This window comes from Amblyomma mixtum, chromosome 5 (genome assembly GCF_055824585.1).
Source record: "Amblyomma mixtum isolate Tamu chromosome 5, ASM5582458v1, whole genome shotgun sequence".
In the NCBI taxonomy this organism is placed as follows: domain Eukaryota; kingdom Metazoa; phylum Arthropoda; class Arachnida; order Ixodida; family Ixodidae; genus Amblyomma; species Amblyomma mixtum.
In genome coordinates this window covers 74,163,979-74,186,918 of record NC_143016.1, presented here as the reverse complement: position 1 = coordinate 74,186,918, position 22,940 = coordinate 74,163,979, and the positions used below count along the sequence as shown (strand labels likewise).

The 22,940-nt window shown below is 50.0% G+C and overlaps 1 protein-coding gene across 5 annotated transcripts in view; it reads right to left on the bottom strand.

The window, feature by feature from the left end:
• LOC149342679 (uncharacterized) overlaps positions 1-22,940 on the bottom strand; it is a 53,088-nt gene that overhangs the window by 5,070 nt on the left and 25,078 nt on the right. For 4 of the 5 annotated variants that reach the window (XM_089545149.1, XM_089545151.1, XM_089545148.1 and 1 more), the window contains exons 2-6: positions 20,257-20,532; positions 19,389-19,883; positions 16,523-16,700; positions 6,158-8,240; positions 1,698-2,089 (exon numbers count right to left, since the gene is read on the bottom strand). In XM_089545149.1, the coding sequence (XP_089401275.1) occupies positions 1,698-2,089; positions 6,158-8,240; positions 16,523-16,700; positions 19,389-19,883; positions 20,257-20,499 (3,391 nt within the window). In that variant the 5' untranslated portion in view covers positions 20,500-20,532. The remainder of the gene's footprint in view (positions 1-1,697; positions 2,090-6,157; positions 8,241-16,522; positions 16,701-19,388; positions 19,884-20,256; positions 20,533-22,940) is intronic. The other variant, XM_089545152.1, reaches the window with a different exon arrangement.

Here is a 22,940-nt window from a genome sequence, read left to right as displayed (position 1 = left end):
ACAGTGCAGGCCAGCGTTGCACACAGTCAACCTGTCGCGGATATGCAACGAGAATCGTTGCATCGCGGGACAAGCGCAAGCTCGTTCCAGTGGTCCACAAGCCATACCATAAATTGATTTTTATGCTGGGAGTAGTGGCACTGAGGCGCTTTGCATATCAAGCATTGGCATCGCTCAGCGACACTGCCTCGTGGCTCTGAGGGGCTGTCGCTTCACCGGTTTGCAGCCTAATTGGGAACAGGCATTCTGCATACCACCCCAGCTCTTTGAATTAACCGGGCTGGTGCAGACTGGAACTTCTTAATGTCCGGTCAAATTTGCATTAGAAATTACGAGACCACAAAAATTCTCCGAATTATCAAGGTTTTAGTGTATATAAATGTAATGCATCGATCAAGCCACAGTATACAGGAAGTCGGGTAGAAGATTATGATCATGAACAAAAATGCCTAAAAAAAATGGTTTTCCTGTGGGCTGACTTCACAGGAAGGGAAAGCCACCTTTGAACTGCAACAAAGTACGGCAGTTGCTAACATCGTTAGTGCTCACAGTTTTCACAAAAGCATTTTTTTACAAGATAGGTGTAATATCCCTCTGTAATACCCTCGACTAGAGGGCCTTTATGGGTATATATTGAATAAATAAATAAATACTCAGGCAAGAAGGACATGAACACAAGCACAGAGTCCTGCCGCACTGCCACTAGGCCGCCTGTGCACTCTAGAGGCTTCGTAAAAATTAAAACTTCTACCAGACGCTCAACTGAGAATCCTGCCTCCCGAACGTTGGCGAGTGTTGCCGGCAGCACATAAGCTGTTGTCTCATGCGCAGTCACTGAAAAATTTCGCAGCATCACACAAATTCGATGTCGCCAAAAAGTGCATCAGGTACTGAGAGAGTGGAAAGCAGCAAGGATGTCTTTTTGCATGCAATAGCAATGCTAACGCTGTATCGAGCAGCGCAAATGCAGACAAGCACACGAGACAAGGAAACAGACGAAAGCAGCATTTTGCCCTTGTCTGTGTTCGCGCTGTTCGATATAGGATGCTTAACCAGCAAGCCCGCCAAAACGTTCTAGAGCAATGTTAGGCTTTTTCGTTCACCTGAGGAGGATTACTACCGCTACTGTGCGACATCAGCAATGCTGCGGAAATTGAGGTTTTCGTGCCTAACTTTAATAACAGAATGAAATGAAGGCCTTAGTGTCAGACATGCTCTCTCATGCTTTATTTGGGAAGAACCGAATTAGTGCCCGGCGTGCAAGTGTGCGACCTCAAGTGACAAGCTTCTCACTGCGCTCACACGGCTCTGCTTTGCGATGCACAGTGCTGGTCACCCTAGTAGGTCAACCTACATGACATTCCAACTTCTCCTTCTTTTTTTTTTTTCACATCCCGAAGTTGTGGGGCTGACCTATATGATGCTTCAATCACTACACAAGTAAATATGATATAGCGTGCGTTTTGTTCTGCATAATATTTAATTACTGCTAGGGGCGAATTTTCACTTTACAAAAGTTCACTACGCCACCTATGACTGGTCATGCATGGATTTCGGCAGTCAGAAAGAAAGGCCCTAAAGCAATGGTGGGGGCACAGTAGACCAAGCAGTATTGAACGCAGTCTTCACAAAGTGCAAAGGGTTGAAAAAGAAGTGTTACTGAATCAAAAATGCACGCTTTACGTGCGCCGGCGCACCTCCGTAAGGGTCGTAAAGAGGATATCCAACGCCGACATGGGTGTGGTGGTGCGTGTGAAGGTGCCTCTGGGGCGGCGGTGATCGTGACCCCTCGGTGGCAGTGCTGGGTGCCCCCGCCACAGCCCCCGGGGGAACCGCCACCCCTGGCGGGAGGCCAGTGGGGCCTTGCGGTCCCATGGGCCCACCCCCGGGCCCCAGCACCCCCTTGGCCAAGTCAGCAGCACCCCCCATCACAACAGGGGGCCCCACAGAGGATGCCCCCTCACTTCCAACCCCCCGCGAAGAAGGGGGTCCCTTCTCGGGGGGACCCCCTTTTGGAGGGCGATCCCCAGCTACGTGAGGCGATGGCGACGGTGCTGCACGCTCCTGCAGCTCGTGAATCTTGTGGTTGCTGAAAAAAAAAAAAAAAAGGGTACGAGCACAAATCAGACCACATCTGCAAGCAAACACTCACCAAGACACCAAGACACAATACCATTGCACTCAAGTCAGGAAACATGACAGCAGCGCGCCAAGCTCACCCAAATCGCCATCCTCGTCCCTTCTACAAGCACACTTATGTACTGAGCACGCAACAGCCTCTCTTACAGGTGGGTCTAACGAAAGTAAAGGATGCATGAGTGGGGCTCCAGCTTTTCCTCCTAGATAGTGTGTGAACATGCTTTATTCAAAATTAAGGGGGACATGCATGTGTTCTGGAGACAACTGCAAATAAATGTTTTACTTGAACAGCAGAAAACCTACACCAGCATAATGCCACGCATCATTGTAGTGTCCGTTCGTTCGCACTCAAGGCCGCAGGAAAGGAGTGTTTGTGACGCGAGAAGCTACCGGACTAATCACGATTGATCACAGCCATGAAGAGCTGCATCTACGTTTTTCTAGATTACTGTAGATGATCTTGACCTGTTATCTCGAAGTTTCCTTGCTGACTTTAAATTGAGCGATGCCGCGAGCGGCGGGTATTCGTAGTTCGACAACCGTCGAGTACGTCTGTTGCTTATGCCACCGCCGAGTGATTCAGTTCTTTTGAGGGCGCAAGTCAGCCCAAATTAAGGGGGGACACTGGTCTTGAAAAAAATTTTTTATTAATGAAGTCACAGTTACGAAATCTAAAGGGCATATGTATTTTTGTGTGCTGATTCTAAATGTTATTTAATTTCATGTAAAGCAATTCCTTGAGCACTTATGCAATTTTTATGCTAGTATTTTGCGGAGAGTTTTGAAGAAAATTTGCTGCGGGAAACTCGCTGAAATGTATGCCACTGGGTTCTCTTGACACCAAGGAATACAATAAGGGTGAAATTGTCTTCCTGCCTATCATAGAACTTAAGTTATAGAGTTTTGAAGGTGTCGCTTCAGAAATGAGAAGGAAAATGTGTATTTCTGTGTGTGAAGTGGCAGCTTCAGTACCCTATTACTCAAGTTCTATGATAGCCAGGATGATAATTTTACCCTTATTGTATTCCTTGGTGTCAAGAGAACTTAATGGCATACACTTCAGCGAGTTTCCTGCAGCAAATTTTCTTCAAAACTCTCCGCAAAATACTTGCATAAAAAGTGCATAAGTGCTCAAGGAATTGCTTTACATGAAATTAAATGACATATCTAGAATCAGCGCACAAAAATACATGTGCCCTGAAAATTTCATAACTATGACTAAATTAATAAAATTTTCTTTTCAAGACCAGTGTCCCCCCTTAAGAGCTTCGTTTGAAAGTCTTTGTTGCTGTCTTCCTGAACGCTGGACAGCCGTCACTACAACGTGACAATATTCACAATTCATGCTACCCAGTGGTTTGTTGACTGTGCCCACTTAAAAGAAACTCTCCCCTTTTCTGAAAGAATTGATGGGGGGGAGGGGGGGAACAAGCTAAACAATTTCATTGCCAGAACACGCTAGCTTTACTGCACGAACTTTGCAATTAACGTATATTGCTGGGTAAAGGTCTACCATCCAGCATTGACGCACCACGTTCTAGCCTAAAAAAACCGTCGACTCCAAATATGAGTCGATGCATATTCCCCCCACTCCGCTGCTTCGTCCCGCCGCTGCACTTTTTATAGTTGTAGTTTCCCGCGGGACAGCATAGCGGTGTGTGCACAGCTCAAAGCATCAAACGCGTAGTGATGCAATCACAAGGGCAGCGATCTGAAGCCAATGGAGGTCAAGAGCGAAACAGGCGGCTTCCACCCTGTCTCCACATCCGCGTGCGGTTCGACTGACTAGCAGCAAATTGAACTGCAAACGGTCGTGTAGTTCTGGATTCCGGCACGACACATGCCCTGAAGTTTGAATCTGAAACTTGCCCTCGTACCACCGACTGCTCCTCCCAGGAAGCAACCGCCAGTGCAAACGAGCTGCGTAAATGGCGCGCAATTCGAATTTTCTTCAGCAGAACTGAACTCAATAAGAGTTAACTTCTTTTGAGGCATGGTGCCCCGTGTGTCCTGCTAGGAACGGGCACGGGAACAGGCACCCGTACTACTGGTGCTTGTCCAAAACAAATTAGACCCCGCAAATAGGTTAGCTGTGCGTATAGGTCGACCCCGAACTTTAGAATGACCTTTTCATTTTTTTTTTTAAAGGTGCACTGAAGAGGATTCTGAACTTGTCTTTTTGCCGCGGGAACTCGATCTACACGTTCCTAGCATTCTTAGGAACTGCAACTTATTGCCCTGTATGGCCGATTTCCCTAATTAAATCGAATTAACGTCCGGCTCCCGCCATTTTTTTTAAATTCTGCCTCGTACGATGGGCGGAGTCGACCAACGCGTGAAGTTCCTTTCAGCCAGCTCCGTGGAGGCTTTGCTTTCGCTTTATTTTGTTTTTTAGGTTTCCATGAATAAATAGTTTCATTCGCAGATAATATAGCCGCAAAATAAGCCCGCAGAAATAAAAATACGCGCGGACTATTTGCTACTACGGACTACTACGTATTACTCCGCCAATGGCAGAGCGGCAAGCCGCTACGGGACTGGGTGAAAGGCACTCCACGCGTTGGTCGACTCCGTCCACCGTACGAGGCAGAATTAAAAAAAAAGGGCGGGAGCCGGCCGTTAATTCGATTTAATTTGGGAAATCGGCCATACAGGGCAATAAGTCGCAGTTTCTAAGAATGCTAGAAACGTGTAGATCGAGTTCCCGCGGCAAAAAGACAAGTTCAGATTCCTCTTCAGTGCACCTTTAAAGAAAGGTCAACCAATAGCATGGCACACTGCTAAAAGAAATGGCACAGGCCGGTATGGCGCGTGGTCAACCTATCACGGGAACTTAGCAAGGATGGTGGCGCTGAAAGACAAGCACTGATACTATTAGGGGTGGGAGGTGCTTCGACACCAGCACCTCCGCTAGACGCCGTCTTGACCATGGTCAGACTGGAGAGGAGTGACAGGCGCGCACACCACTGCCTGCAATTCGGCCGCACTCTGACAAAGCTCCGAGAGCACATTGCTTTGAAGCTGGTATCCACACGTGCACTGCAGTGAAACATCTCTTCTTTGCGTGTGTGTGCAGTGGTCAGCGAAGCTGATCTGTTCGCGCCGCCGCAGGTTCTAAGTCCAGCCGCCGCAATACATGTATTTTATTTCCGCATGGACTGTTGCTATGCTAGGTTTTGCCAAGGTCACCTGCAAGGTCAAGCTTCACACAAACTCTGTGAGCCAGTTACACCTCGTGCAGTATAGCTTTCGCAGTAAAACAGTCATGCCGGGACATCATTCTGTTCCACAACTAGTCTAATCAGTACCCCTCATATATCTCAATGAAATAAACTTCAAACTTCAAGACTGATTTCTTGTTACCTGCAGGTAATTCCAAAATATCGTGAAATTTAAATATTTTGTAGGCCTTGATGATGAGAGGGAGAGAAGCGGATTTCTTCTTTCACACTGCTGTGGCATTTTCAGGCAATTCTGCATCCACCTACATTTTCAAAACCTTCCTGGCCTGTCCTGCTCAGATGCCACAACAAAAAATATGTGCTATGAAGGTGAAAGCATGAATGTCTGATCCTGAGTTTATCTGTCGTTGGTTGGAGTCCCTGTCATGAGCTCGCCTCCAACTTGACTAGCATCTATGCTATGTCCATGCAATTGTCGCACTGGAATCCCTGTCACGAGCTAGCCTGCAATTTGACCAAGAGACGTATGCTATGTCCATGCCATTATCACACTTGCTGCTTCGGTGGTTGGACGGCTGTTGCGATGTCATCATTCTGTGACCATTTTGGGACGTTCACCAATGGAACTTCGTCTAATGAGGCTGGTAAGGCTTTGACCTTAAAAATTCATCCCTTGCAAGAGAAAAACTCCTACCGAGACTTTTTACTTCCAAATGATTGCAAGAGAGCTGCAATGGAGCCACCGAGGCTCCAATGGCCTCCCAACTTTTGGCTCTCCATCACTTCTCAGCAGGGAACACAGAGTAGCAGAATACTGAGGGGTGAGAATAGCTTACCCATAGTGCTGGGACACCTGATGCAGGAGATCGAGCGCCTTGGGGGGCCCCTGCGGTGGTGCTACAGGTGGCCCCGGTGCCTGTGGTGGTACCTCGGGGGGAGGCACATGGAAGCGCAGGTAGGGAGACGCACCGTACGGCGGAGGCAGGCCCCGGTACACTGAATCGAAGGTCATGTGTGGCGAGAAGTGCGTTGGCAGGTACCCAGGGTGCAGGTAAGCATAGTTGGCCGGCGGGGGTGGCCCCGTCGTCTCCATGGTGGGTTTCTGACCTCCTGATTCTTTCTCCTTGTGCTCTTTCGGGGCACGCGCCGATTTGTGTGGCACCACACTCTTGGGAGGGTGCACGACCTCCTTGGCCACCACTTCGGCCGGAGGGACAGGCGGAGGCGCCGCCTGCTCGGGGGGAAGGTAGAGGAAGCGCCGCTCGTACAACGAATCGTAAGGGCTGAACTTGGGCTCCGGCTTGGCTTCCTCCTTGCACTCAAGCTGGTCCTTGGTTAAAGCAGGAGGTGGTTCTGGAGATGCCCGGCGCGGGTTCAGGGGTGGTCTAGGGGGAGGGGGGACCTTCTCTGGGGGCGGGGCCTTGTCTGCAGCAGGCTCTTTGCTGGAAGCGGCAGCTGCTTTGTCCTCCTTGAAGGGCGGCTCCACCAAATGTACATGATAGGGATCATAGGTGAATCCGGGAGCTCCTTGCACAAAGGGGCTCGCAGCACAAAGGGAGTACGGAGGAAATTGGGGAAAGTCAGTCTCTGGCTTTTTCCCTTCCTGGGGACGGGAAGTGCCAGCTTCCTTAGTTGCTTTGTCCCGGCCGCTGGCGTCCTTCTTGGAGTCTTCTTCGACCGAAGATCCTGGTCCAGCTATTGACACGGGCTTTCCCTCGGGCGCCTGCACCCCGGGAAGAAGGTATGGGGGCTGCCCAAAGTAAGGGTACACACCATACAGATCAGAAGACGTGCGCGGAGGCTCCTTGTCCTTTGCTGCCTCCAGCAAAGGCGCATCATCGGAAATGTCTGAATAGGCTGGACTTTGAACACTCTCTTCAAGATGTGGTGGCGCTTGCTCCTGGGGAGGCCCCGACTCTGCAAGGGAAGGTGGAGCCCCTTCAGGCCCTGCTTCATCCTGCAAAACCACCGAGCCGTTGCCTTCCAACTTGCGGCTCTTGCTTTTCTTGTGGGGCCGCTTGTGGGGCCGATTGGGATCGGACTGAGGCGGAGGTGTTTCTGCAATCGCTGGGAGTGTCTTTGCTGGACTGGGAGGTGCCACGCTCGCATGGGGAGACTCAGGGGAACACGGGGGTGCGGGACCACACACAACAGAAGGGCGTGGGGGAGTGGAAGCTCGCGGCGCACTGGCTGGCACAAATGAGAACACCTGCGATGTGGGGATGCTGACAGTAACAGACACGGGGGAACTGGGAGGCAAGGGGGGTGCGGGGGAGGGCGTTGCTGCTGCTGCTGCTGCTGCTGCCACCACTGCGGTTGCTGCTGCCGCCGCTGGTGGTGTTGGCGCCGCCACTGGCGTCGCTGGGGCCTCCTCGGCTTGGGGCACCAAATCCGGGCTGGGAGGCCGGCTGCCTTCTTCTCCGCCATCCGAAGTCTCCTCCTCACCCCCCTTTGCATCTCCACAGCCGTGTGCATGACTTTGGTGGTAGCGCAGGCCATTAATGTGTTTGTACTTCTTGCCACAGTTGGGCTCCGGGCAGAGGATGAGGGCCGGGGAGCAGGGAGCCTCGGGGGTGGGCGTGCTGCGGGCCCGCGCCCGCTTCTTGTCAGGGGGACTGAGCTCCAGCTCAGGCGGCTTGTTTCGGCGGCGGCCCTCATTCTTGGCAGGACTGCAGGGGACTGCAAATCGGCGGCCCTTCCCGTTGCGAAGCTTTCCCTGGACAGGAGCTGCGCGGGCCGAGGCTTCGGCGTCACCCCGAGCCCTCTTGGGACGTCCCCCTTTGGGGAGGCCACCCTTAGCATCCAAGTCGCTAGTGGGAGACTCACAAAACCGTGGAGGGGCCCAGTCGTGCCGTGTGCAGTCCAGCAGGGTGCCCACGTAAGTCTTGCCTCGCCACGTCACGTTCACGACCAGCACACCTGCACCAAACAAAACTGGTCTTGCAAGCTCACCCTTGTCAGCAAGGTGCCCTCCATCAGCCAAGTTTCAGTGGCATGGTCACCTAAGCCGGCATCAACATACACCTCAGCGCTTCGAAGGAGACATTTCAGTACAGTCAAAACTCGATTTAACGAAACCCGATTTAACGAAGGTATCCTAATTCCCCCTCAGACGCCCATAGGGTTCAATGCTTTGACTAACCCGAAATAACGAAACCGATTCCGTGATCTGTCCCGATTTAACGAACCTTTTTATGAGAAATAAAGGTGAAAGTGTTAATTTTTGGTCAATTTTGTAGACAGCACCCCAAAATTTATTGACTGCGAGTCAGCGGTAACAGCACGGAGCATCTTCGGCCCACCGCTTTTTTCAAACTGCGCGGCGCAAAACGAGTTTTAATTTTGAGTCGAGCTCATGAGATGGCACCAGCAGTAAAAAAGTTTCATGCCACATTTCATAGATGGCGCTGTTGCAGTTCACGTTTTTTTTTTTGGTGTGTGTTTGTGTGTTGTGCTCTGTGTTCGCTCTTGTACGGATAATTCCCCGTGCCTTTGAACGCACGTCTTTGTCAAGCTCAGCTTGTTAGGCCTCCATCAGTCTAGCCTTGCTATCGTGAACGCGGATGTGGTGTGTGCGAGCAAGCGCGCCGCTAACCCTCCTGACTAGCAGATGGAGCCCTGCAAGAAACAAAAAAGGCTTACCCCGGACGAGAAAACGGACATAATTCGTGCTGTGACAAGTGGACAGAAGAAATGAGACGCGGCTGCAGCACATGGCATTCCAGCGAGTACTCTCTCCATAATATTGAAAGGGAAAGATGACATCCTCCATGCCACTTCGTCGGGGAATCTCTCGCGCAAAAAAACGTTGAAGACTCCTCCTCAAAGCAAAATGGAAGAGGCTCTCTTCGCCTGGTTTATGGATTTGCGGGCGAAGAATATTCCCGTGAGTGGAGACCTGCTCCAACAAAAAGCTCGCTCTTTCGCGTGCTTGCTGGGCGACGAGTTCAAGGCAAGTCCCGGCTGGCTGTCGCGCTTCAAAGAACGACACAGCATCGTCGGGAAAGTGCTCAGCGGTGAAGCGAGCAGTGTAAGCATGGCTGTAGTCGGCAACTGGCAGTCTGAAAACGTGCCCGACATTCTGGGAAAATATGCCCCCAGCGACATCTACAAAGCCGACGAGAGCGGTCTATTCTACCAAATGCTGCCTAAAAAAACACTCGCCCTGAAGGGGCAGGCGTGCCACGGCGGCAAACACAGCAAACAAAGGCTGACTCTTTTGCTGTGCGTCAACATGGACGGCACCGACAAACGAGACCCGCTTGTTATCGGAAAGAGTGCGAGGCCGCGCTGTTTTAAAGGCGCCAAAAAGCTTCCTGTGAAGTATGTTGCCAATTCAAAGGCTTGGATGTCGCGTGCCATTTTCGCTACATGGCTGAAGGAATTTGACAGCGACATGTGTCGCCAGAAAAGGAAAGTGTGCCTGTTGCTGGATAACTGCACGGCCCACTACGTTGCAGAGGTCGAGCTGACCAGCGTGGAGCTCCGCTACTTCCCCCCAAACGCAACGTCCGTGGTTCAGCCCTTGCATCAAGGAATAATTAATAGCGTGAAGTGCGCATACAAGCGTCGAGTCGTCGACAGAGTTCTCCTCAACCTGGAGCTGAAGCGCGAGACGAAAATAGATATTTTTATGATGGTGGCGGCGGCTTGGAGAGCATTGAGGCCGTCGATAATTGTCAACTGCTTCAGGACTGCCGGTTTCGGTACACTAGGCCCTGAAACTGCCGAAGCTGGGCTGGACTGCGCGAGCGCCGTGCACGAGGATGAAGATGCCTGGGAACACCTCCGCTCAGTGGATGAAGTGCCCACAGGCATAAGTTTCTCAGACTACGTGAACGCCGACGCAAATGCAGTCACAACGGAAGTTTTGACAGATGCCGATATGTTGCGGCTTGTAGGAAGCGTGGAGGGAGTGACGGCTGAAGACGCTGCCGACGACCCTGCAGATGCCGAAGCTCCCGTGCCGACACCAGGTCAGGTGATGGATGCTCTCGATCTGCTGCGACATTTTGCCGGCGCACACGAGGGGACGGAAGACGCGCTGGACGCACTTCAGACCTACGAGAAATCGGTGCGGCCGTTGCTCACAAAGCGCAGGCAGGCAAAGATCACCGACTTCTTTGGCGGAAAATAAATTTGTAGTCCCCTCGGGCCTTTCTTGTTGAGTAAGAATTTTTGTTGTTTCTTTTCATACGCGCTAGCGGCGGCGGTCGTTTCCGCGGTCCGCAGTTTCATTTTGGGAGCATTTACGCTTCACAAATATGATGCTGCGGTAGCTTACTGGATGCCGCCATACCATATACAGTTGAATCCCGCCACAACGAAATCGGCGGGGCGTACGAAAAATTTCGCTGTCGCGGAATTTCGTTGTCGAGAAATTACAGACGAGTCGGCTGATCCCGGGCTGGCGTTGCATATGTCTCCTCGCCCAACGCCGCCTCTCCTCCTCCTCTTCTCTTCTCGCCCAACGCCGCCTGTCCTCCTCCTCCTCTCTTCTCGCCCAACGCCGCCTCTCCACCTCTTCTCCGTTCTCTCCTCCTCCTCTTCTCCGTTCCTTCTTTCACCACCTCCTCTACTTGCCTCCTCCCCCACATCGTTTCGAGAGCCGTTGGGCCTCATCGCATCTGCACCGCTGCGTGCTACCACGGCGCTCTCGCGGGCTTGCTGCCGCCGGCCTGGCGTTGCATAAGTCAATGCTCACGCGCGCTCCAACGAAACGTCTTGATACTGCTACTCGGGGTTCAACAGACCCCTGCGATGACAAAACGCCGGCTGTAAGCCGCCCTAGGCTAATATCGCAGTTGGCTGCGTCACCTTCTTGTGTTGAGCTGAAGTGCCCGACGCAAGTGCCTTACCGATGTTTTCTTTGCTCTTCAGTATCGTTGATAACGAACTCGGCGCGATGCCAAAATCTGCGGCAATAATCGACTTCTTCTTCCCGCTTTCTGCTTCGGCGATAATACGCGCTTTTTCTTCTAGTGAAAGAAATTTCCGCTTCTTCGCTGGCGGCGACATCCTAGGAATTCAGCAGAGCAGAGACGCGACGAGACCACGCTAAACGGTGCACACACAAAGGAAGAAATGGTGAAGCGGAGTGGGCTTCTTCCTGCACTCTCGCGTTTTCCTTTTTTTTTTTCTCCGACAGGACACGAAGCTCCGCCCACCGATGGCTCCGCCCACCGGTCCACACAGACTGCCTGAAACGCGCTCGGTGCCTAGCAGACGACGCGGCCACGGAGGACGCGGCCGAAGACGCTAGCAGATGGCGTGCGCTGGCGCATTTTACACGCGCTTTCGAGGAGCCCCTCTTCGCTTGGAGGCCGCGAACGCTTACCAGCCAACACCGCTAGCAAGTTATCATGACGCGCTTTCGTGCTTGACAGGAAACCGCGAGCACCATGACAGCGAGCTACATCAATCGAAGAAGCCCAGCAAAGAGCCAATGAGCGGGGCGGTGACGTCACTTCAAAAATCACGTGGGCATCTGGATAAAAAAAAAAAAAAAGCACACGAGGGTGTGCGCGAGGAGGATGTGCGATTGAGTGCGCGTACCCCCCCCCAACAGTCTGCGATGCAAAAAAATTAACGGCGGGAACGGGAAAGTCGCTCTTCAGCACTCAACTTCTGAAGAAAGACAAGACGGAGGGTCCACTCACCCGCGAAAATTCGCAAAAAAAATTCGTAGAAGCGAACACGTGCTCGCAAAGTACTTCGTTTTTGAGGAAATTTTAATACATTAAGTCCTATGGGGGTTTCACGGGGAATGCAAATTACTTCGTTGTGGCGAAAATTTCGTTGAAGCGGCGTTCGTTGTACCGGGATTCAACTGTAATCGAATGTACCGAATTATGTGCCCAAGAAATGCCTCATTCAATTTAACGAAGTTCTCGATTTAACGAAATAATTCACGGTTCCCCTCAACTTCGTTAAATCGAGTTTTAACTGTATATGCAAGACTGCAAAGGAGCCCCTAAGAAAACTTGCACGTTACCCACCTCCAGCCTTCACAAAGCCCGCCGTACACCTCTGCGCCTGACGAAGTGTTCCCGACCAAGAAATACACCTTTTGTACCTTGAGGTTTTTCATACAGCATTTTAACTTTTGTCAGGAGGCTCGTAAATGCAGTGCCTGCTTTGTTTGAACACCTATCAAGTAATGTGCCACAAGAGAAAGGATGTGACCACAAAAAAGCCAATAACTACTTTCCCTTCGTTCAAATTAGTTGCGTGTTTCACACAAAATTATTTATACCACCACAAAATAATGTGAACATTCAAAGCACTAGCAGTATGTGGCAGCACATGCATGCAAGGTTTGGCAACCTGAAAAAATGGACTGAATATGAAACAAAGCATTTCCACTTCTTCCACTACAATCTTCTTAGTGTTTTCATGCAGTGTTGTGCCACAGAGTAAACATCTAGGTTTCAACTCTACACCCTTTGTCAAACAGGTCAAGTGCACTTACGGGGAGTGCACTTTGGCATTTAAAGTGGCACTTTAGGCTAAGTACAGTCGACGACCGAAAATTCGGACGCCTGATTTTTCGGACATGCTTGATTATTCGGACTTTTTCGAGGCACCGCGACATGGCCCATAGAGCCAATGTGTAAGAGTGTAAGAGCGCTTGAATTTTCGGACGCACCGCAACTGACCACTCGATTTTTCGGACCTCGTTCACACTCGCCGCCAGTACCCAAGCCGCCATATAATGTGTACAGTGGAACCTCATTAATTCATACTGCAGGAGATATCGAAAACTTGATCAAACAAAACGAGATTTAAGCTTAAAGGGAGCCTCTTGCGACGCTGAAATTCTGCGCGAGTCGGCACATTGCACTCGCGTGTTTTCGAATTCGTACTGTCCTTGAATGTTTTCCGCCGCACGAACTTGAACCGTAGTCTGAGTTCACGGAACTCATCTGTGCCGAGTCTTTAGACCTGAACACGGAACGCGAATACGATCGCGGAGGCTACGCGCACGCCGTGGCCTCCGCGATCGAAGCGCGCTTCGGGCGCGCCGCCGGATCTTATCGCGGCCGCGATCTGCTCCGGCGCTGCGCCGTTCGCGGAGGCCACGCGCGCGCACCGGAGCTTCCAAGTGCCGTCTATGGATGGCGCCGTGATCATTATCATCAACATTTTTCTCGGTCACGATTTTCCACTGTACACATCGGCATCAGTATCGCCAGCTCCAGCCTTTCGTGGCGTGTTAGCATGCGTGTTAGCGCGTTCGCCGTGATAGTGGCTTTCACGTGCTGCCGCCGAGCTTCACAGTTTTAGCGCGTTGGCAAGCACCTTAAGCTACACGGCTGGGAGTTAGCTCTCGAACGCGGTCAGTAAGCGTGCGACGGGCGGGAAATTCGACGTGGCCGAGAAGTGTGTCCGATGATGGTGCAACCAAAAGAGAAACACAAGCTGCAAAAAGCGCGCTTTCCGAGGCAAGCCGTGCGAGTTTCCTGAACTGGAAGAAGAGCTGCTCCTCTATGTGATGGAATTTCGGAACAACGGCTACGCGTTGACAGCGGACATGCTGCGCGGCTTCTTTTGGCATGAGCGTGCACCAGAGCGCAGCACCAGCTCAGGAGTCTAAATACTTCGCGAGTGACGACTGAACGTAGAATAAATGTCGCTCATTCCCTGGTTGGTGTGTTTTTACTTAAAAAAATTTCTTTTTCGCATATCGCGTGTATGGGCCGCACCCCAAAAATTGGCCCTCGAATCTGGAAAAAAAAAAGTGCGGCCCTTATACGCGTTTATACGGTATTTCGCGCGGCGAAATATAGTCATGAGGAGCTTTAGAATGTGTGCAATACAATTGGCCACTTTCTCCGGCATAGTGGTAATAAGTTCGTGATTTTTTCGGTTTTGGATTGGAAAACGTTTATTGTCAGCACTGAGCCCTAGTGGGCATTATACTAGGTGGCTTCGAGCCCATGGCTCTTGGCGACCTTGTGAGCCCACTCAGTGGCCCGGACTTGCGTCAACGGGTCTGAGCTGGCCAGTATAGCCTCCCACCGCTCTAGAGAAGGGACTGGTAGTAGGTCCGCCGGTGGCGGCGCCTTTTTGCAGCTCCATAAAATGTGGTCATATCCGGCTATCTCGCCGCATTGTTTGCAAGTAGCGTTGTATTGTGTTGAATACATGTGTGCTAGTCTCGACGGGCTAAAGAAGGCTCGCGTCTGGAGCCGACGCCACGTTACCTCCTGGGTTTTGTCGAGCTTTTTGTCTGGTGGCGGATAGATCCTCCTTTCCAGTTTAAACTGATTGGTGTATTCGTGAAATGATATGAATGCATCTCTCGTGAAATTTGGGGACTCGACCCGGCTCACTGCTCGGCTGACATAACCTCGAGCTATACTGTGAGCCAACTCGTTTCCCCTGTTCCCCGAGTGTGCCGGCACCCATATTAGTTCCACCTCTCTTTGGTCCCAGTCTTTATGTCTTAATATTCGTTCTGCCTCCTGGGAGATCATACCCCGCGCAAAATTGTTGATAGCCACCTTGGAGTCGCTAATTATGGTGACTGCTTTGGTGCTGGCCATTGCCATGGCGATAGCCGCCTCCTCCGCTGTCCCTGAGTTTTTTGTTTTGACCGAACCGGCCGTTAATGTTTCACCCGAGTCGTTCACGGCCACGACCACAAAGGAGTCGCCTCATTCGTATTCCGCCGCGTCTACATAGGTTGTGTGTTCCGAGCCTTCGAGCTTGGCTTCAAGGGCCTTTGCTCTGGCTCTCCTCCTGCCTTCGTGAAAAGCAGGGTGCATGTTTTTTGGAAGTGGTTTAATAGTGAGTAATTTTCTAACTTTGGTCTGTAATTTTGCCTGCGCGTTTCTTTCCGGAGTTTTATCATGTAATCCTAGGTTGTTCAGGATCTTTCTCCCCGGGGGTGAGGTCGCAAGCCTCCTTAGTTGCGCAAATATATGTGCCTCGCATAGTTCCGTGGTGGTGTTGTAGATCCCCAGTTTAAGAAGTCTTTCCGTAGGAGTGCAGTGGGGCAGCCCCAATGCTGCTTTATATGCCTGCCTTATGATCCCATCTATTTTGTTCTGTTCCGCCAGCCCTAGCTTGAGGTAGGGAACGGCGTAAACTATTCTGCTTATCACGAAAGCCTGAACCATTCGGCAGAGATCTTTCTCTTTGACTCCCCGTCTTTTGTTAGCTATTCGCCTTATGAGCCTGGTTGTCATGTTAATTGTGGACTTAAGCCTGTTTATTCTCTCTGTGTTCTTTCTATTGTCCTGTATTATAAGTCCTAGGACCCTGATTTTGTCAACTCTGGCTACCGGAGTCTCATTTACCAGTACGTGAATGTCTCCTGCGTTGGTATCGCGTTTGCTAGCCCCCCGGATCACCAGAAGTTCGGATTTGCTTGGCGAGCATTTTAGTCCTGCCCATTCCGCGTATTCCTGGACAATATCGATCGCGTGTTGGAGATTTTGTTCTATTTCCCCATCATTTCCTGTATGCGTCCATATTGTTATGTCATCCGCATATAGCGTATGGTTTATACCTTCGACAGTCTTCGGTGAAATTTGATTTTCTGGACTGCCTGATTTTTCGGACGTTTTCGCGGTCCCTAGAGAGTCCGAAAAATCGGTCGTCGACTGTAGTGCTAAAGGGGAAAGCAAAGCAGAGTTTTACTCGCAGTAACAGAAATGGCGACAGACAACAACCAAGATTCCTGAAAAAGTGGATGCAGAAGCAAAAACTTCTGAAAATTGATTGTTTGTAAGTCTCACAAATAAAAACATAGTGAAATCATTTTTATCAATGAAAAAATTAAAGGTTTATGCTATTAAGGTATTGTAAGAGATGACTGGACAAGAATAGTTCTTTGCCTGTTGGTAATTCTGACAACAAACAACATGACGGTACGCTGAAAAGCTGCATGTGATCTCATTTCTTGGTTGTTTCACTTGCAGTTACACCAAACACATTAAAAAAACACGAATTCAAATAAAACTGTGAGCCCCCCTTTTTTGCACATTACATTATTTGTATTAAAATCGCTGCCAGCGACGCAACACATTCAGAGAGCAAAGTCTGTTCCATGAACGCACTCCAAACGGAGTGCATTATTCTGCGAGTGACATTCCACCTGTGCCCTTATAGTGAGCGACACTCCCCGTAAACGCGCTTAACTTGCACGCTTGACAGGGATAATAAATGGACTGCACAATAAAGGGTGAGCTTACCGCCTTCCGTCTCCTGCCAGACAATGCCCTCGAGGGTGACACTGGTGCCTGGCTCACAAGGCCCTAGACAATCGGGCTCCGTGATGGTGCCCACAGACGTGCAGAGCACGCCACTGTCCTTTCGCTCTACACTGGTACTTGCCGCCACAACCTTTGCAGGACTGCCTGGGCACTCCGCCTGGAAGCGCAGCATTCCACAAACGGGGTGCATTTAACCCAACACCATCACACTGCCACAAATGTACCACCAAGCGGCATGAGCAAAAGACAATGGGTGTTTTGTCGCCTCCATACCTCACACAACAAGTCGCGCCATCTGTTGCAACCTGTGTGAAGCAGTGAGCTTTCGGCTGCCACACTGCACAATGCTACATGCTGAGCACATTCCACCGAACGATGTCATAGCATGCTTCAGCATCAAAATCCCCAGCTGAATGTTTCTAGATTTCCAAGCGTCGCACTTTGCAGTATGGTAGCCTGGGACTGCTGTTTATGTAGCATTCAACAGATAGCACCGCCTTCGCTTTCAGGAATAACAGGACACCGTGTTTATGCGTTTTCATCTACATAAAAAAAAAACATGAGCACGAGAGCGGAGAAACTTATCAACCTGCACAAAGCCCTATCCATGCCATTGCAAGATGCAATGCCACTGCTCGGAAGACAGTTGTGTTATACTGCTGTCACACGGGCACTTTCGATCGCGATCGAGTCGATCGAAATCGAACTCGATGCAGATCCGGCGTTGCTACACGGCGAATTCAATCGCGATCGACCGCGATCCTGCTCGAGCGCATGGAGCACGATCGAGGGGATGCGTTTACAAGATGGCGGCGCCCTGCTCACCCGCTTCGGAATAAATACATGTCACCGCTGGATTCTTTGCCGCGATAGCTCGCTCAAATGGTAGCGGTTCGCTTTTATTTCGCACACTCTCGCCCACGCGTAGAGATTTAAGCGATAACTAGCCCCTGTTTTTCAGATAATTTGGCGATATTCAAGCTCTTAGGCCTAACTAAATGCAGTGTGTTTACCTCGCAAGAGCGACACCTGGCGAAGCAGTTGTCTTGCTTTTAGTCGGTTGTTACATTTTCTACCATTTGCAGTTTTTCTTCTTCGAACGAAAAAAAGGCTTGCAATGCACTGACCCTAGCTACCAGTAATTACGGAAGAAAACTTCTTAATCACAGAGTTGATGTGCTTTGGCGCCTTGTCACTAGATGGCGCTACCATTCACGCGTGCACCGAGTGTTGTTTTGCTGCTGTTCGCTATCGAGTCCACTGCTGGTTGCAGCAGAAAGTAATTAAGCTGCTTTTTCTGCTCATAGTTTGAAAGTTTCACAATAAAATTTTTATTAATGATTGCTATTTTTAATTTATTAGAAATCGATAACGATGACGACAGTAGGCGCAGCGCCATCTCGTATGTAGCAATCTAACTTGTTGATCGGAATCGAGTGGATACGTGTAGCAGCTGTCCACCTCGATCGCGCTTCAAACTTCAACCGCGCTCGAGACCGAACGCGATCGAAAGTGCCGTGTGACAGCAGTATTATGTGCTTTAGCTGCAAAACAGTCACAATGCACTGTAGATTTCCACAGTTATATACTGCACATCCTCCATATTTCGGAAGATGTGCTGCAACTTCATCCCACTTCCATGCAGGGTTATGGAGGTGCAGCTGCTGTCTCCAATCATGAGAACTGATATATGCAGTAAGTGTGCCACTTTTTTTCACAAGTGGCACCACATATTTCCATACAACTCAAATGTACACTGCAAAATTTTTAGCGACTTTGCTAAGACTTGCCCTCTTAACTTCATCTTATTCAGATCGCAAGTACTCCGTATATTTATTGAGATTCTGCCCCTTAAATTCAGCTTGCCTGCGATAGCACAGTCTTCCTAGTCAGTCAGCTTAGGCACCAACGCAGGGCGACCGGCATGTACTGCGCCCCTAGGGAAACAACTCTCTCTCTCTGGCCTCGGGAAGTTGCTTGGACATTTTGGCACAGCTCCGCTGTCCGCCAGAGGGACAAAGCCTTGAAGTGTCTCCCCTGCCTCAGCGTTGGCAAACACACACTCATAATCGTGTTGGTGAGTCACACGTCCTCAATCACTTAGAATTTTTGTTCCTAGCTGGCGTTACTGTTCCCACGAGCACGGCTTGCCGGCTTGCCTTAAGGTGGGGTCAGCAGTCTGAACTTTCAGCCGCAAATAAATGGAAAAAACATATTTATTCACTTATAACCCCCATTAATTTTACCTCCTCTGGCACTTAAAGCATGGAAATCTTCAAGCTTACCACCCTCTGCTAGCACAGCACTGTACAAAATTATCAGGATGGTACAGAACGCTAGAATTGCACACCCCAAAACACACACCTTTAACCTGAGCACACAATTCCTTTAGTGATAAAAAAAAAAAGCCAATCGCTTAATGTGCAATTCGCTTGACTTTTTGTATGCTAGTGATAAATCTGGCATCACCTGTGCTGTCCAATGCAGTGAGGTGCAATTTTGTGGAAAAACAAACAAGAGGCAATCTCGGAGATTTTAGGAACAGTACTATAAAAATGAAAAAATTCTATATCTGCCTCACTTCTCCTTGAAAACAGCACAAAACTCGGCTAACTACTGGATTATGCAGCACGAAAGTACTTCTGTCTTTTCAATTCCAATTTGTTTCCAGACTTACGCAGGATTTCACGTAAGTATGCGTACACAATACACACCCACAGAACAAAATAACTGCCTTTTAAAAAGCAAGGCAAACCTGCACTTTAGAAGCACAGTGCTCAGCCACTACTTGGCAAGGGCAACCTCAGCAAGGGACCAAAGGAGCTGCCCATGGCAGAAACCAAACCTTCATGGCGCGTTTTGTTGCATCCGCAGCAGCTTCCTCCGGTGCTGGCAGGGCTGTGGAAGCCGGAGCAGCACTGCTTTCCTCCGAGGGCGAAGAGGGCACGCCGTTGGCAGCAGCAGTCTGCTCCATGGGGGCAAGGGGCACAACGGCAGCAGGGGGTGCCTGGGGAGGGGGAACAGCAGGGGGAGGAGGAGGGGACAGAGATGGTGGCGGAGGAGGAGGTGGAGGAGGAGCGGGGGGAGGGAGAGGAGCTCCCAGAGAACACTGGAGTGGGGGTGAAGCCCCGTTCTCAATCCGCTTCTTCTTATGAGATCCACTGCGGCTGCTGCTTTTGGACGACGACGATGACGACGACACGGACAATGATGAGTGCTTAGTGCTTGGCAGTGGTGCCAGAGGTGGTGGAGATGCACCAGTGTCTTGCGCCTTTACTATCTCGTGCTTGGCCAGGTTCTTGCGCTTGATCTTCATCTTAAGACCCTTGTCCACGGTTGCCTGGGACAAAGGAGATGTGCAATGGGCGGGAGACTAGGCCACAGACTAACCAAGCTAAGCTACACACAACCAGCTTTTAGACCGACTTTCCCCACCAATACAACATTTCCGCCTTGCCTTGTCTCTGCAGCAAACTTGAACAAACTAGCTGTTTGCACTCACCTTTTGGGCAATGCTCAGTCTATATCAGTCTATACCTTGCAGTAGGCAAGCAACTAGGTACTGCCTACCACTGCCTCATTTGCCCAAGGTGTGGTGGACGTGAACTAGCTCATACAGCCCTCGAGAGACAAGTGCCAACAGAACATTTTGGATAGACAGCTGAATGGGGTGCTCTGCTTTGTTGCTTGCCCTGATGAAAGGCTTTGCCTACCTGGTGCTCGACGGGCGGGGAGGCCGCGGCCGAGGAGGAGGCCATGGGGTCGTTGCTCTTCTCTATGTCAGCGTCCAGGTCGATGATGAGGTCCCCGATGCCCAACTCCCACTCGTTGTAGTCGTCATCGAAGCCGCCGCCAGAGGGCGCTGCCGCCCCGGTCAAGGCCCCCTGGTGGCCACCGCCCGGCTGGCCATCCACCGCCGACGACGCACAGCAGGCCCCCGGGGGAGGGTCTTTCATTGGGCGCCACTCAACCAGCTACGCATCCCGCCTCTGCAACACACACAGTATGCGCGCATCCGTGCTGTCACCATGGAACATCAAACAATACGTACAGACTGAAGCCACCCTAGGGAGCCCACAATAATCAATGGTGACCCAGTCCACATTCATGGGGCTAAACTGACACAACATACCACAAGTTGAAGTTGCAATGATTTGTCAGCACTTCTAAACAGACATCATGCAAACTGACTCGCAAAGCAACAAAGCCAGCTAGCTGCCTTAAAGGAACAGCTTACTGACTTTTATCATTAAATATTTTTTTTTCGGAGTGCAGCTCTTAGGCACCCATTCCTGGCTTGCATGTAATCGATGATGTAACTGGCAGAACTATAGCAAAGTGAAGAGCACGGCAAAGGATGAAAGTAGGGTGAAAATGAAAAGGCGAAGGAGGGGGCAGCAGCGGAAGAAAGAAAGGTGGAAGTTTGCACCGACTGTTGTGTAATGATTTCCCAAACGTGTTGGCAGACAGCCATCATGCTCACAGCAAGCACTGTAACAACCTGCACAAAAGCGGCCACGGTGGATGCGATAGCAGGCAGATACCCCCGCAACACCTCTGTTTTCGGCGGCACACATGGGAGAGTGCGTGAAATACGACGCACTGTCTTGCCCAGCTAAATTGGCACATGCCAAGGCTCACTACAAGCATCAAAGAAAAGTGTCAAGCAATGGGACACAGATAAGTAGCTGCCGTTGCATATAACTGCTTCAGGATGGGCATTAAAAGAGTGGCGTGTCCATCAAGAGGTTCACAGCATCACAAGATCAGTAAAGTGATTGACCTAAGTCACTTTGAAGCAGCCAAACGTGCATTTTGAAGCAGCTACATGAGTGTTTAAAGTAGGTGTATGCATGTGTATTATTAGGTGTGCACACATTATCATTAGGTATGCGCACACATAAAAGTAGATTGACACACGCTGCAAAACAATTAAAATACGTATATACCTTGTGGTTGCAGTGCCTTTTTCCTACTGTACACTATACAAATACATAAAGTTAACTACCTAATTTTAGTTAATCAGATAATTGTACATTATCAGCAAGTGTCAGCCCTGCCATACAATTCATCTGCCCGGATTACACCAAAGCGTCTTCAAGGGCATTTAAAGGAAAAAACTGCGTGCAGTAAAAAAAAAAGTGTGCATGTGCACATGCTTAGGTGTGCACGACTGTGTGCATGTATGAGAGCATACGTGCATGTGTTTGTGTGGTCTCGGGTACATGTTCAAACTCCCCCATCACACATTTTTGTACACATGCATCCAGTCATTTTCCCACTCAACTCAGTTTCAGCTAACCGTCAATATTCCTGCCTTTTCTATGGCTTGGATAATTACAACAATAAGACAGAAGGATGAACAATCATGAGCACTACTTCTGCACTGCTCTGAAGAACGCACAAAAAAAAAAGTAGAGAGAAAGCCAGTTTCAGTGCACAAGCACATCCATTATTTCTGAAGCTTTCAACAAGTGCTATCACCTATTTCCGGCATGGCAAAGAAGTGAACCCCAACACCAACCAAGAATTTCACAGTAGCCTCCTGACTCCCGCCTCGACCAAGCAGACAAGAAACCCAACTCCAAAGCCCTCTGCGAATGTTCGCAACACCCATTTGCGGCCTATGCTTCACACCTTGGGGTGATTACAGTAATACCCCCGCCAGGCGCGCAAAATAAAATACATTAACGGGGAGTGCGATTCAGCCCTCTGAGTGCACTTTATGCTACACGGTGCTGAATGGGAAAGCAGAGTGCACTCGTAGATACGAAAATGGCAGCTGGCTAAAAACAGAGCTTTTTGACATGGTGATTTCTAAGCTAAACCTTCAGAACAATGCTCATTTAGAGCAGTGGATCACATAACAATGAACTTAATTTCTGGCTTGACCACTTAGTGTAGCAAGTCTAGACAAGTTCCTATCACATCCAGAATCCGGAAAAAAACAACATGGCAGTATAGTATGTTTAAGTGAAGTGTTGTTTTGCTGATCACTATCATGAAACCAAAGTGTGTTCTGTGAATGCACTCCGACCTGAGTGCACACTTTGTCGAGTGCACTTGTGTTACGCCATTTAGCTGTGCTAGAGTGCACTCTTAGCAAGCGACACTCTTTCGCAAGTGCACTTTATTTTGCGAGCTTGACGGGGGTATAAGATGCCGGTGTGCTGCTTGTCTCTTTTTCATGACGCACACAGACAAGGGACGCAATCAAAACGATGTCCAACCTCATACTAACAGGCTGGATGTTCTAGACAAGCATCATGTTTGCTGGTTGTGCCACCTTGCACACTAAGATATAGACCAAGGTGTTTGATGAGACGAAGTTTATTGTAGTACATTTGCCGTTTTGGCGCAGACTATACTCTTATTTTATCACAAGAAAGCAGCATGT